At 36.9% G+C, this 14,637-nt stretch overlaps 1 protein-coding gene across 11 annotated transcripts in view; it reads left to right on the forward strand.

Moving 5' to 3' along the window:
• Positions 1-14,637, forward strand: part of ZNF385B (zinc finger protein 385B) — a 151,539-nt gene that overhangs the window by 105,627 nt on the left and 31,275 nt on the right. For all 11 annotated transcript variants that reach the window (XM_064718872.1, XM_064718881.1, XM_064718873.1 and 8 more), the window contains one exon: positions 10,609-10,719. In XM_064718872.1, coding sequence (XP_064574942.1) covers positions 10,609-10,719 — 111 coding nt within the window. The remainder of the gene's footprint in view (positions 1-10,608; positions 10,720-14,637) is intronic.

Below are 14,637 nucleotides of genomic sequence, written 5' to 3' on the forward strand. Positions count from 1 at the left end.
GTCACATTGTTCTGTCCAAAACTGAGAATTACTGCAATAATTATTAGTTAATATATTATAAAAATGTAGCTGAAATGTAACTCTTGTCATACTTATTCCTTCGGAATGCGGGTGTACTTGTAGTCTTTTCATGTAAATACAGTCAATTTCGTGACAATCTGAAGGTAATGGCAGTTTAAAGCTGCACTGTTAAACTTTGCTTTCCTTTGCATCCTGGAAACCAGCAGCACCCAGGTTTGTAGCGCTGACCAGCTCACTTCAAGTAGCAGAGCAAGGCTGATTTAATTATCTGTGCCTTTCAGACCAGTCTTCTCTATATTCAGTCTGTCCATTTTCACCATGAGCTTCAGCGGCTTCCCCAGGTTGCCACTAGGGAAAAATCATCTCATTTCTTGACTGTGTATTCGTTAGACAAGACAGGTTTCTACCTGCTTTGTTTCTCCTTTACTTAAATTTAAAGAAAAAAGATCCCCACCAAACATGAAGAAAAAAACCTAAACCAACAGACTTTGATACTGCATTAAGTTCAGAGCAGGCTTAATTAGAGGAATCCTTTAAAGATTCATATCTAAATACAGTGCTTTTTTAATCAAAAGCATTTTGAAGTTTGTTTATGCTGCGTATGTTGTTGATAAAAACCCAAAACAAAAAAAAAAAAAAAGAAAAACAAAACGCTATCAGAAATTTCATTATTAATTTTTAAGTGAAAAAGGCCTTATTTCTTATATATGGTGAAAAGCAGAAGACAGGTGTGAAAATAGTTAGGCAATTCTTGGTTCTGATTTGCTTCTCACTTATATTTAGCCATTTTATACATTCATATTCGCTATATACACATAAATTCAATCCTCTTATTAGTGTTTTCTTTCAGTATGTGAAAAGTAATGCTATTAATTCATTTCAGAAGACTAAATTTCTTGTGTCTTTATTCTCTCCTGTTCACAGAATTAATCAAAAGCTTTGAGTTTGTGCTTAACCTCTCACCATAGTTCAGAACTGTAGCGGAAATTGAAGTGTACCTAATGTTAGACCATTCATCTTTGTGTTTTGGTGTTCTGGAGCAGCCTGGGAGCAGGAAAACTCATCAAAACTTAGAGCAGACTTTTAAGCAGAAAAGGGTCACAGCTAAGGACTATCTCAAAGATGAAAGGAAAAATCAGGAATCTTGTTTGCCCCATGTGGTATCTAAGCTCCTTTTCTGAGTACAGAAAATTCTTGTATGGATTCAATTCTTAGGCTTGAATCTTTTGGAAAGATTCTGCTGGAAGGTAGATTTTCATGTAATTTGCCTATTTATATTATTTTACTGCTAGTTAGTAATAGGTATTGTAACAAGAGTAGTTTTGCTCTCAGAGTATGTTATTGGTTTGCTTTTCAGCAAGTCTCAAACTACAATGTGTTTTTGTTTTTTGCTGGATCTGAAGGCAAGACAGTAATTTTTTTTTTGTTTAGCTGAACACAGCTGAGTGCTCTGAAAAACAGCAACTTTAATAATAAATAGCAGTTATGTAACACCTATCAGAGGAATTTAACATGTTATTTAGACCTTTCAGCTTTTTTTATGGGGTTGCAAATATTTTTATCCCCATTTTACAAATGAGTGATATAAGACTCAGATGAAATGACTCATATACAGTTAAACCTATGAGCCAGCATAGCCACAGAGGGAAAGAAAACTGTCTTAGTCCTTGAGCTTAACCACTGGATTTGGACTTTACTCTTTTCCTCAGGCTTGATCTGTCATGGTCCCAGCAGTTTATTTTACAGATACAAACAAACTATTGCACAATGGTAGAGTAGGAATCTGCATGGATTAAAAAAGAAGCTGCCCAATACATAAAGCTAGTTCAGTTTCATGTAACAAAACGCACTGAGCCACAGATACTTGCGTTTTTTTTTACTTATTCTCCATTTGTTTGGTAGGGAGTTCTCTTTTATCCTAAAATATTCTCAACAGCTTTCTGTTTCTTTATTTCGCCCATAAAAATGTCTCGTCTTGTCTGGAGCAGAAAATTCAAAAATTTTTACCATAAAGGTTAAATCTATTTTTGGTGTTCTCATAACAAACTCAATCCTTTAATGTATTTATATCCTTGCTTGAGAATAAGCCTAGAGAAGAAGCAGAGACCAGATTTAGATTTTTTTTTTTAATTTTTTTTTTTTTTTTTTTTGTGGTGGCTCATGAAATTTTATTTTTGGGTCAAGCACTTCTATAGGAATCAAATATTACATTTTCATAATGTTTTATACCAATATTTCTAAAACAGATTCTCAAAATTCAAGCCTGATTATGATTTTCTAACTCAGAAATTGGTTTTAACATGCAACAAATATACAAGCATGAAGGGAAGGAAGGGCAGAGGAAATATTCACAGCACTGAAATAAATAATAGTAAAAAACAGTTTAAAAATGTTTTCCCAGTTTTCTTTTGACCTCTGTGCTTAATCATATCACATTACATGGAAAGAAGAGAGGTAGGAAGAGCTGAGAGTTTATCTTTGATTTTGATTTTTTGTATCAGTTACTTGATTTAGGCTAGTGTAGTACAAAGAGGAGGCCAAAAAGCAGAAGGTTAGAAAATCTTTGGGTTTGTTTCAGTTGTTCCTTTTGCTTATGTTAGTTTAACCCATGATTTCAGAACTGGATTAGGAGGAGGAAAATTCTACTGAGAATAGTGGGATTCATCAGTAGCCTCCTGATCTTGGTGTGACAATGGTTTGCAAATTCCTACGTGCAAACCTGACTGACAGCAGTCACTGCTTCAGCATAAGGCTCCCAGTGTGCTGCTGTTTTAGCCCTCTACGAGTGGGTCAGAAAACCTCCTAAGAGAGAGAAGGATGTGTGATGGTGATATTGCTTGTGCTGCCACACAGGAGGGATAAATGTGCATGCCAGTAAAGGTTTAGGGCTCTGCTTCCCAAGATGAAGCTGAGGAAAGATGATGAGTGCATTTCTTGTTAAAACAGAAAGGATGTAATTAGGTGGCTAAAGAGGAAAGTATATCTGAGCATGGATTCTGACTTTGAGTACCTGGCCTTCAATGGAATACTGAAAATCTGCAAAGGTGTTGGAGAAAGGCTAGAAACACCAGCAAATGATCAAGGATTTTACTGTGAGCAGCTTAAGGAGTTTGGTTTATCAAAGGGAAGGTTAAGAGCTGGCATGATTGCAGTGTATGAGTGCCTGCACTCTTCAGAAGGTATTTGAGTGACCTTTAACAGAGAAGCACAACTAGATTGAGGGGCTTATAATAACTTTGGAATAGTTATTATAATAACTATGTGGAAGCAAGTATTGCTTCCACAGTCATGTAAATTAACTTGTTTGGAAATTTTTAAATCAAGCTGTTGGGATCGGGTTTTTTCCTAAAATTTAGGCTCTGGTTGACCACAAATTATTGGACTTTGTAATAGGAAGGGCTGAACCTTCTCAGTGAATGAAATTATGTCATAAATTTTTCAGGAAATCAGCTGTAATGGTTCCCTCTGGCCTAACCCAAATCTGTAAATCACTTCAGAAGTCCCTTTCAATGTTCTGTGTGATTGTGAATACAGGCACACAAAGAGAATCAGCCTCTTTTTATTTTTCCATGCAAACTTTACTTTAAAGGCGGAGCATGCAAGAGGATAGCACACCCAGAGGCTCTGCATTATACCATAGGACTGAATATAAAAATGCAGGGAGAGAAATTTAGCTGCTTATGAGGTGGAGATGGAAAATTTGTCTCTGAAGTCCAGGCCTATAGCCCTGCAACTCTGTTAATAATGTGGAATTTACAAAACCAAAATTAGCTGAGCCTTAATCTAAAAGGAGAATGAGGGAGCTGAATTTATTAGTATTTCTAATACTTCTTTTAAGATATAAAAGTTGTTTCCAGCTCTGTGTGTCCTTTTAGCTGTCTCGTACTAAAATTGAAGTAGAAGTGTAAACACCAAAAGTGTCTTTTTCCTTTATTTTCAGTACTCACTCTTATTTCAGCAACTCTTTGTGGATAGCTGTAGCATCTGATGTTAACAAGTGAATTACAACAAGACTTTTGGGTTTTTTAAAGATGCTTCCTGCTGATTACAGTGACTAGTAGTAGTGTGTGGATGTCTCAGCTATCACAGCCACTGTTTTCCTCAGGGAGGTTGGAGCTTGCTGCCAAATTGAGGGGACAGATAAACACAGTGAGAAGTCGCATTCGTAGAGATTTGACTTCAGAGAACAATGTTGTTGTTGTATTTTAGGAATCATGTGTAAGGGAAGGGAGATGCTAGTCCCTGTGGTCTGAATTCTTTCTTAGTGGATGCTTGTTTTGCTGCATTTGGGGAGACATCTACTCAGCAGTTTAAAAAGTAAAATCATGGACTTTCTGTAACCTGAGTATGGTTGGGTTTGATTTCCCTGAGATCCAGATTTCATGCTCTGTGCAAATGTGCTATGTGTAAGTACATTGAGAGCCTCCTTAAAAAAAAAAAAAAGTGATTCAAGCAACCCTCAGCTAGACCACAGGACTGCAGTAAAAAAACCCTCAATGTTGTAAGTTAATTATTCTTTTTGTTCAATGAAGTATTTGCACAAGTCTCCAGATCAGCTGCTGAGTGTCTGAGTCACCCCTAGTTTGGTTTCTGGCTATTTACATCTGCCTGTTTCTTAAGAACCCCAATATGCTGTGAAGAGCGTAGGGGCAGAGGTGTAGGGAGGCAGTGTTTAGAGAGCCGCAGGCTCACACTACAGAAATACATCTCTGGAGACACTGTGCTACTCAAGGAGAGCTGATGCACAGGGAATATTGATGGCTTTCCTGCAAGAAAAGAAAGTTGTTCACATCACAGAGTGATTTATGTTGGGAATGACCCTGAAGATCATTGTGTTCAGCCGTTAAGGCAGCACTGCCAAATTCACAACTGAGCCATATCCCTCAGTGCCACTTGTACATGTCTTCTTAATATGTCCAGGGATGGAGACACCACCATTTCCCTGGGCAATGTTGCAATGCTTGATAACCCTTTCAGTAATACATTTCTCCTAATATCCAGGCAAAGCCTCCCTTTGTACAACTTGAGGATATTTCCTCTTGTCCTGTTATTTGTTACCTGGGAAAAGATAGTGACAGTCCCTTGCTACAACCTCCTTGCAGGTACAGCTGCATCAGTAGGATTGGCACAAGTGTTCCTGATGCAAAATAAACAATGAAATGTGTGACAGAATTGCAGTGACTTGAACACTAAATTATGCCTAGAATTAGTCAAATGAGAAATATGTTCCCTGTTGGAACAAAAGCAGCACAAATGTGGAGAGAACAGATTTTTGCTGGTTTGTGTTGGCCAAGCATGCCAAGCATTGCATCACAATGTTAATGTTTCTGATTTTAATGCTGGGCATTTTAAGTATGTGCTTTGCTGAGTATGTGTATTCACCTCTGTCACTCTGCCAGTCATTATAATATGTACAGTTATGGTAGGGGACTGTGTATATCTGGCAGAATTTATGATAAGGTTCAGTCTATGATCATTCTCCACAGTGGCAGTGCACTTGGCTTTCGTAACAGCTGGAGCTCAAACACACAGGGAGTTACAGAACTTAATTTAGATGTTACTCTGGTAATTTGTATATGCCAGGGGTTTTTTTTCTGGCATTTTTTAATATGCCAGGGAAATACTGGATTACATTATCAGTTTGTTCCACCTATGGTTCGAAACTTTTATTTATCAGAGTAAACCAACATAGTATGCTGAAGGCCACTATCTGTGTTTTTGAGAATCTTATTATACCTGCTGGTTAAGTGATACTGAGTTACATCTCTTCTCCCCCCTATCAATATTATGTTTACAAAAGCTTGTCTAACAGTTAACTCTATATTTGACCCAAGAATTACATCATGATAAAAGGTAACGGGAGATTCGTTGCCAAAAACAATTTTTAACCTTACTCAGGTTTAAGGTTATGCTCCTGTTACTTACCTCCCCTCAGGATCATTGCAGTTTATTTCTGAGGCTCACAAACTGGTGTTTGCACAGTCTGCTGTATAAAAAGAGATCTTCCAAAATAATCAGAACTTTGGTTTCACCAAGCAATTTCTCCCAACACATTTTTTTTTCCACTTCTTCCTGTGCCTACTTCCATGTCTCTTTGTTCTCTGGTTCCTTTCCCAAGAGGCACCAGAAGAATCTGTGGTACCATGATACACAGCAGGGCAGGGAGAGTTTCTGGTAGCAAGAATGGTAAGAGAATTCAAGGACTAAACTCTTGAATTGCTGATGATAAGGTATAACAGCTCATCTAAAACTGGCTTTGTACCTGAGGACTAAAAGGGGGCAAATACGATGCAAGTTTTTTAAATCCATTCTGTGGAGAATGGGGTTTTTTACTGGGCAAATTAATACCCCAATATTGAGGGAAACCTCAATAAGAACAGTATAATAGAATATCTCATCCTGTAAACTGCCTGTTAAGTGTCAGCATAATTCCTTTCTAAAGAAAAATCCTTCTTTACAAGCCTGGTTATAGGGGTCAACAAATATGTGAATAAATATGTTTAAATCTACGTAGTCTGAATTACCGACAAGGTTTTTTACAAAACCCCTTGGCAATGATTTTTTTATGAAAACTAAATTGGCATAAGAAGACTCTTGGATGACAAAAAGTTGCTTGGGAGGTAAGTGACCTGAGGGAATTTGCTATTGGCAAAGTTCTCCAAGGTAGTGAGGACTAAGAAGGACAACAAAAATTGTTAAAGATCTTGATGAGACTGACAAGCCAGACAATAGTGGTTGGTAAAGTTACATCTAGATATTATTAAAGTAAGGCACATGGAAGTAAAAATTCACAAAACTTGACATAGAAAGTAGTGTACTTAGGACCAATAGGAATTGGCCATCAAGACTTGGGAATGAGGGCTCAGGTTTGTTAATAGTGGTTCCTTGAAAACATCAGCTCAGAGTTGAATACTGATCTACCCAGAGTCTTTTATATGGTTCCTGTCCATATCTTCAATATATTTAATTGAATTAGTGGATTTTTTGGTAGAATTGAGGTGGGCAACAACAATATAGAAAGGAATGGAATGATTTCCCTACACAGAATGACTGAGTGGCACAAAGATAAGTCAGGATGTGGTATAGATCTTATAAAATTGAATTTTATGAAAGCATATTTAAACAAAAATAATTTCTTTGCGCTGAGGACTGTAGGCATTGAAAGTACATGTAAAGAGTGCAAACTAGTTTGCATTAGTTTCAGGGGTAACTATGCAAGACAAAGTCACTGGAATTTATCAAAGACACAGAGAACACATGAGTGTGGAAATTTTTTGGTGGGAAAATATTAAAAAAGCAGTAGGAAATACAATGTCTGTGCTGCCCCTGTTCTGTCCTGTCTGTTGCTACACTTGTATTTTCTAGGTTCCTTTAAAGTTCTTGTTGCAATCTCAGTAGGTATAGAATATTTCTGTCAGAATTCTCTTAATCCTTGCTTCAATAGTTTGAGTGGTTTTAACGAGACTCATTGCAAAAAAGATGGTGTCTTCAACTTTCTTGGAAAGACATTTTTAAATTTAACTTTTTATTAAACCAGTTAAAATAGGAGAACAATACTAACAGGTTGTTAAACCTAGTTGTGTCTACCAGAGCACTATTAATTGCTTTGTTAAATCTCCCTGTAGCACAAACAGCATAGTGCAGATTTTTATTTGCATTTGTGGGAGCTGTTAGCTTCTGTTATTCTTTTGTTTTATAGGTTTGGTTCTTAAATACTGGTGCTCCCCACTGGGCAAACTATGCTGCGTCATTTCCTAATAAATACCTCTACAAATAATTCTCTCCCTCTTTCCTACTCCCTCCCTCCTTCCCTGCAGTGAAGAGGATAATTTTGTGTAGGGATCTAAGATCAGTTTACCCTGCAGCACTAATCTTCTAACGGAGAGATACTATTTTATTTTTCCAGCATGCTGTAATCCACCCCGGTTTCTGCCATATTTAAAGTGTATTAATTGTTAATGCTGCACTTCTAGAATTCTAATGATGACCAGCTTGCACGCAGGGCTCCGGTTTGGGAGGGATCATTGCCCGCTCCCCTGGGGATAACAAGTGGTCCTTTCTGGAGGCAGCATGAGCTGGATTATTTTCGTGGATTTTTGTTATTGTGCTGCTGCATCTGTTTGAAGCTGGAGGTTGTGCACAGGCTGCATGGTGTGGTTGTGAAGTGCCTTGCCTCGCGCCAGCGCTGTGGATTGTTATTTGGAGTGCACAGAGGAGTCATTGATCACTGCCTCTTCCCTTTGTACCTGGTTTGAATCGGGACTGCAGACACTTGTGGGTATTTTTGCTGTTTCCTTTCACCGATTTCAGACACTCCAAATGGTTGAGGTACTTTTGAACATTACTCTTTTCTTCTAGATTAACTGATTAACACTTAGTATTTAAGTTGAAACGTAAAAAATAGCTTCCATTTAAGAAAAACCCAGCCAACTCTTCCCTAATAATACATCATTATTTTAACATGTGTAATAAATATAATAATAGATATTGATATAACATATCTATTGTAGAGATACAACATATCTATTGTAGAGTGGTTGCTCAAAAAGCTTTTAATCTGCATGTGGAATTTTGATATACTATGTAGGGGAATGCAATAAATGGTACAAGTCAGAAAAAGAGGGGTTTTTTTGTTGTGTTTTAAGCTTTTAGACTTTCAACTCTCGCAATGTCCTAGAAATAGAAGAAACAGGCAACAAGGGCATTTATTTCAGGTTTTTTTTTCGATTTTGTCACAATTCATTGTAACAACAATGCATCATTAAATAATTTAGTAGATCATTCCAGATGAAGAGGTTTTACTTTTGTATTGTCACCTGGTACCTCTGTGGCAATGAACTACAGTATTTAGTGGCAGAAGACAAGTATTAAATTACCTCTCTGGAAAATTTATCACTGATGTCATTTACAAAATCATGGATTTGGTTTAAAATGAATGGAGCAAGAAACATATGTAGCCATTGTCCAAAAAAAAAATAAAGTGCTTAATGTTAGGTAATATATTTGGGGAATATCTTAGGCAGATACAATGCAGTATGCTTTTCTTGAATTTTTTTTTGTGCGTGCACATATATGTGCAGAAAATCCTCAACAGTGCAGGCTTCTCTGGAAGCTTAAAATTTGTACTAAGGGAAAATTAATGTCTTTATCTCAATGTTTAAAAAGTCTAGAAGCAGGTAATTTCCTGTTCTAATTCTTCAGTGGATCAGTTATTTCAGCTGTTCTCTCATTCTTTTGCAAGTTGGCTTAGTACCAAGTGTGTCTTGTGTATCACCTAGGATTAAACAGCCAGGTGTTTTTTCTGCCAATAGTACTGTAAAGGAAAAAATATCACTGTGGTTGCAAAACAAGCTTCAGAAAAATCTAACTTTATAAAAAAATAAAATTATTTTCTTCTGAACTGGTTTAGAAACAAAATGGGGAAAGGAGCCCTTATTTGTTCTTGTGAACTTCCATTTTTCCCCCTCTCCTCTTCAGAATCTATTGTTTAATCTTAGATAAGGATGAGGGACCACACATACACAGATGCTCACGGGATCACTTGGGTTGAAAGGGGTCTCAGATGTCACCTGGTTCAACATCATGCTGAGAGTAGATGCAGTTGTGAGACCAGACCAAATATTCTGCCTTTCTTTAATTAGAAAATTTGGTTTCAATATTTTTGCATCAGTAAATGAATTTTAATCTGTATTCATGTCACATCAGGAAGAATGACATGTTAGGGCTGAGGCCTCATTCCAGTAACACTTCTAAACTCTGTTTTATGAATGCCCTGTGTCATTGCCCAGAGTGCTCTGTGATCCTGAGCATATTCCTGACCAACAGCAGTCCTGATATTTAGCAAAGATGTAATCAGTTCTGAGTTCCTGAAAAGGTTCAGTCAAATTTTGGAGTAATATATTCAGATTTTTCCCTTATCTCACGTTTCTTACAGTGTTAAAATGTTTTCTGAAGCATGTTAACTTTCCTGGTACAAACACTCCCTTCATGTTCCTCCAAACTTGAGCCTTCCCATGGGCTCTGTCACTCATCAGTTCTGCATGGGAATGCTTGGGGATTGCAACCTCTTTTCCCAGCAAGTGGTATTTGTAACGGAGCCTGCAAAGGTCCTCCTTTCACAAAGATATCTCCAGGGGAGGATATTTTTCAAATAAGTGCTAATATTTATCACTCAAAGGGAAACATGTAAAAATGAATGACAGTAACTTGTCAGGGTGCAAAAGTGGCTTCTGTAATATGTCTGTTGGGGCAGTGCGTGATAGGGGAGGGCTTTTATTTGCAATTCAGGTGTGGTAGGGGGGCCCTGCAACCCAGATGATATGCAGGGTTGGGGAAAGAACTATTTGATAACCTGGGGATGACAGCAACAATGAAGCTGCATTTTCCTCATCAGCTTTGGCATGCTACCAATTCCCTAACCTTTGGTAAATCTAATTATTGCGAGGGCTGGAATCTTATTTCTCCTGTTTATCTAAGAAAAAGAAAAGAGCTTTCTGCTGGAAGTGTGTTTTGTTTTGTTTTTTAATTTTTCTTCTGTACTGTTTATTGCCCTGAAAAGTTGTAAATTGGTTATTGTTTGTTCTCCAGATGGATCCTGTGCAAAAAGCAGTCATAAACCATACATTTGGAGTGTCCATTCCCCCAAAGAAGAAGCAAGTAATTTCCTGTAATGTCTGCCAGCTTCGTTTTAACTCTGATGTGAGTATTGCCAATTTTCTTCCTTACTTTTTTTTTTAATTTGGTGCATTAGATATAATTAATCTACATCTCTTTTTCCCAAATAACTCGTTCCAGTTCTACCTGCATTCTGCTCAGCCTGATGGGTTTTTTTGGTCCACTCAGAGGCAGAAGTCCATAAAGCGTGAACTCTTAATTTTCTTGGATAGCTCTGGCATGATATCCAATGCCATGTCCATAGGTGATGTCCCACTTGATGGTACAATAACCTTCAATAGCTATTGCAAAAAGAAATGTTTGCCTGAGGGTTTTTTTTTAAGGAAAGGAGGTGAAGCAGAAAAGTTTCCCAGTGAGTTCTCCAGGTTATATTTGATTTTCTTCCAGAAGAAATAGCTTTTTCTTGTTGTTTATATGTCCTTGCTGATAGTCTTTCCATTTCTGAATGAAGTCACTCTTCCAAAAACCTTCATTTAGAATAAATATAAACACTTAGTTCTAGCTGTCATTTTGAGTATGAGAAATTCAAAGAAACTGTTTCCTGAAGGTTAATTTAAAAAAAAAAAAAATCATTACAAAAGAGTACACTGGTGTTTTTTAAAAATATATCACCATTTAATGTGTCTTCCTAAGTAGCTTGAAAATTAAAGAAATTCAAGGAAACTATGTCTAAGAAGATTATAACCTTTGATAGTTAAGGAGTATGTATTTGTTCTTGGAGAATATTACTTATGTCATTGAGTTAATAAAAATAAACTCAAATTCCCAGATTTCTTTTTTTTTTATCTTAAGGGTAAGAATAAATCCTGAAGCGATGTGTTAACATTATATATTTTTCTGTCATAATTTTGGTCCCAGAAACAGTTTGCAGGCACCTCCTCCAAAGCCTTTGAGTATTTTGTGCACCGTGAGGTTTGCAGTAAAGCACCCATACCCATTACCCATTACCCATTAGAGGTTTTCTCTGCCTCTAACATTGCACTTTGAGCAGTGTCTTGTGTTTTCCCCAGTTTGCCTTTCTTGTCTAAGCTGGTAAGGATTTTGAAGCAGTCCTATCTCAGCTTCAAATTGATTTCTAAATCTGTCATCATTTGACAAGCTTATTAGACTTCCTTTGAAGTGGCAATATCTGCTTAGTTAACTGATCTCAGAAGTCATTATTTTAAATTTAGTTTGCTTGTCTTTCTACTTTAAGGTTAAGATTTAAGGGAAAAAAAAAAAATCTTTTCTGCTCTGATACTTGGTCCAGGTATGTCCTTTTACTGATTAAGTCAAGGAACCAATAATATTTTTTAAAATTTTCTTTGTCTTCATGGATCTTGCTTCTGAGGTAAATCCATCACTAGTGAGATGGCTCAGGCTGCCCTCACTCTACCCTCTCCTCTTGAGGTCAGGATCCCCCTGATGATGGGACCTGTCCCAGAGGGGTCACTCACTTTGTCTGTGCTGACATTCAGGTGGACAAACAGCACTTCAGGCAGATAAATTGAATCACAACTGAGTGGCTTGAAACAAACAAACAAAAAAAGATCTGTTATATCATTTTGTACTTCTGTCAACGAAGCAATTTCTCCTGTCTAGACTTAGAAAGTAAAACAAAAAGCACATATCATACCCTGCTTTAAATAGTGGCATCACAAAAGTATTTCAAACTATAATTGTGCTTCTTCTGGGCCAGGTGTATTCAGTAGGGTGGTGTGATCTTTTTTCCTAAATTTGATAAATATATTCAGTTGTAGTTACTAGAAAATATCATCATCTCTTTGAAATGAATGGTTGTAAGAAAGGATGAAGCACTGTCACTGTGACACTTCACATGCTGAAATGCAGCACCTTACTTTCTACAGCAGTTTAGTTTACCAGGGCATCCATAAACAACACAGAAATTTGATTTTGGAAAGTGCTAAGATTATAACAATGTTATGAATACCAGAAGATACTTAAATATAAATCTAATTTCACAATTGTTTCATAACCTCAGCATCCAGGAATATTTGGAGAATGAGTCTTCATACTGTACTACTTCTATTTCAAATGCTTTCTAGCCTTTCATTGCATTATTTAGCTTCTCCTGAGAAATAAGATTCTAAATTTTTCTTCAGGTTCAGTCATTTAATCTAAAGAATTATTTATATGAGCGTTTTTTTTTTTCCTGTGCGTGAGATCCTATCTTACTGGATGTTATTCTCACCTATCCAGTTAGACACCTCCACCCCCTCCATAATTGGCATTATCATTTCACTGAGGTAAATTTCACTGTATTGTATCATTTCACTGGTAGTGGGGTTTCATCCAAGCTCTGCAGACTCACAGCTCTGTCTTAGCCTGTTGAAACTCCTGTGCAGAAATAAAAGTCTGGACTCTACATGTATTTTTCTTTTTGGTCCCTTTGAACCAAAAATAATGCAAAATTGTGCTCAAGGCATGGAATAATCTTTACAATATATCCTTTGTTTGCTGGAAGGGAGGGAGGGAGTCATATACATCTGAACTCTGAATCTTTCAGGAAATCAGTTCCACCATGTGACATGCTTTTGAGTAGCATCAAACTCCGCTAATCTGCATTAAAACTTCAGTGTATCACATTGCAGAATGAGATTTGTAGTGCAGTCACTCCACACTTGCAGTTTCTTCTGACTCTACAAGGCTGACATAGTTCTTGTTGTTGGTAGGGGTTCTGTTCCCTTGAATTTTCTCTGACCTAAATTATGCAATTTAATGAAGTTAAAATGGTAAAACTCAACTATAAAGAGTCTATTTTGGCTTTTATTAAATTTTTTTTTTTAATTATCCTTAGTGAATTTCATTTGCATGGTGTTAGAGGATGCTGACTTCATTCTGGTGGTATTTTATCAATTGCACAAGAAACACAGACAGTGGTTATTCATCCGTGAGAAGAAAATTGGTTTCCCTGCCTGCAATCTTTTCCTTGTGCTGTGGACACTCACCGGTCTGAATCAATAGACTAAAATCAAAAAAAATCAGACTACTCAATTTGTAGTTGTCAAACTTCCCACTAAATTAATACAGTGAATTGCAAAAGTTTGAGGTTTCCTTTGCTTATGTGTATGCGCGTTTAGCTTTGGTAAGTGTTCTGGCATCAGATTCAGAGGCCAGGATCTGCAGCTACTGGCAGGAAAAGAAAGATCAGAGAAGGAAGGAAATTTTAAAATTTAAATATTTAAAAATATGTTGTCTTCAATGTGGAATTGTGCATGTTGAAGTGACGGCTTCCTTACTTTCAAAAATAAAGTTCATGGAATGATTTTTCTTCGGCCATATAATTTAAATAGTGTTTTCTAAGTGAACTCTTCAGGATCTCCCAGTCTTCAATTTTTAAAGCACAACATGAAGAAAACCTCTGTGTTCAGATTCTTAATTTTATCTAGTCTTAACTTGATATGTCTGTACTCTTCCAAAAAAAGAAATCATAGAATTTGACTCATACTTAGAGACATTCACCATCATACTCTAACTGTCCTTTTTTAAAATTTTTAGCTGCTTTTTAGTCAAATTTGTCTATTTCCTCAACTGGTATGTGGCAATAAGTCTCCAACAGCTGTGGACCTCTGGCTCCAAGATGTCTATTCTATTATGGCATCTGACACTGTAGCTTGCAGCCATAAGGCAAAAGTGAGTTGTAGTTGGAAGGATATTTGTTTGGTTTCTGCAGAATTGCTCTTTTCTCCTTATCTGAATTATTACCTTGTGTTTAATTAGTTTCTCTGCTCTTCTCCCTCATTATTTTATTTTATTGTTTATTCTTGAGGTTGTTAGGGTTGTTTAGCCTGGAGAAAAGGAGGCTCAGGGGTTACCGCATCACTTTCTATGCCTACCTGAAAGGTAGTCAGTCTCTTTTCCAGGAAACAAGTGATAGGATGAGAAAAAACTGCTTCAAGTTGTTCCAGGGAAGGCTTAGATTGGATATTAGGAGGAATTTCT

This window comes from Zonotrichia leucophrys, chromosome 7 (assembly GCF_028769735.1).
Source record: "Zonotrichia leucophrys gambelii isolate GWCS_2022_RI chromosome 7, RI_Zleu_2.0, whole genome shotgun sequence".
NCBI classification, from domain to species: Eukaryota; Metazoa; Chordata; class Aves; order Passeriformes; family Passerellidae; genus Zonotrichia; species Zonotrichia leucophrys.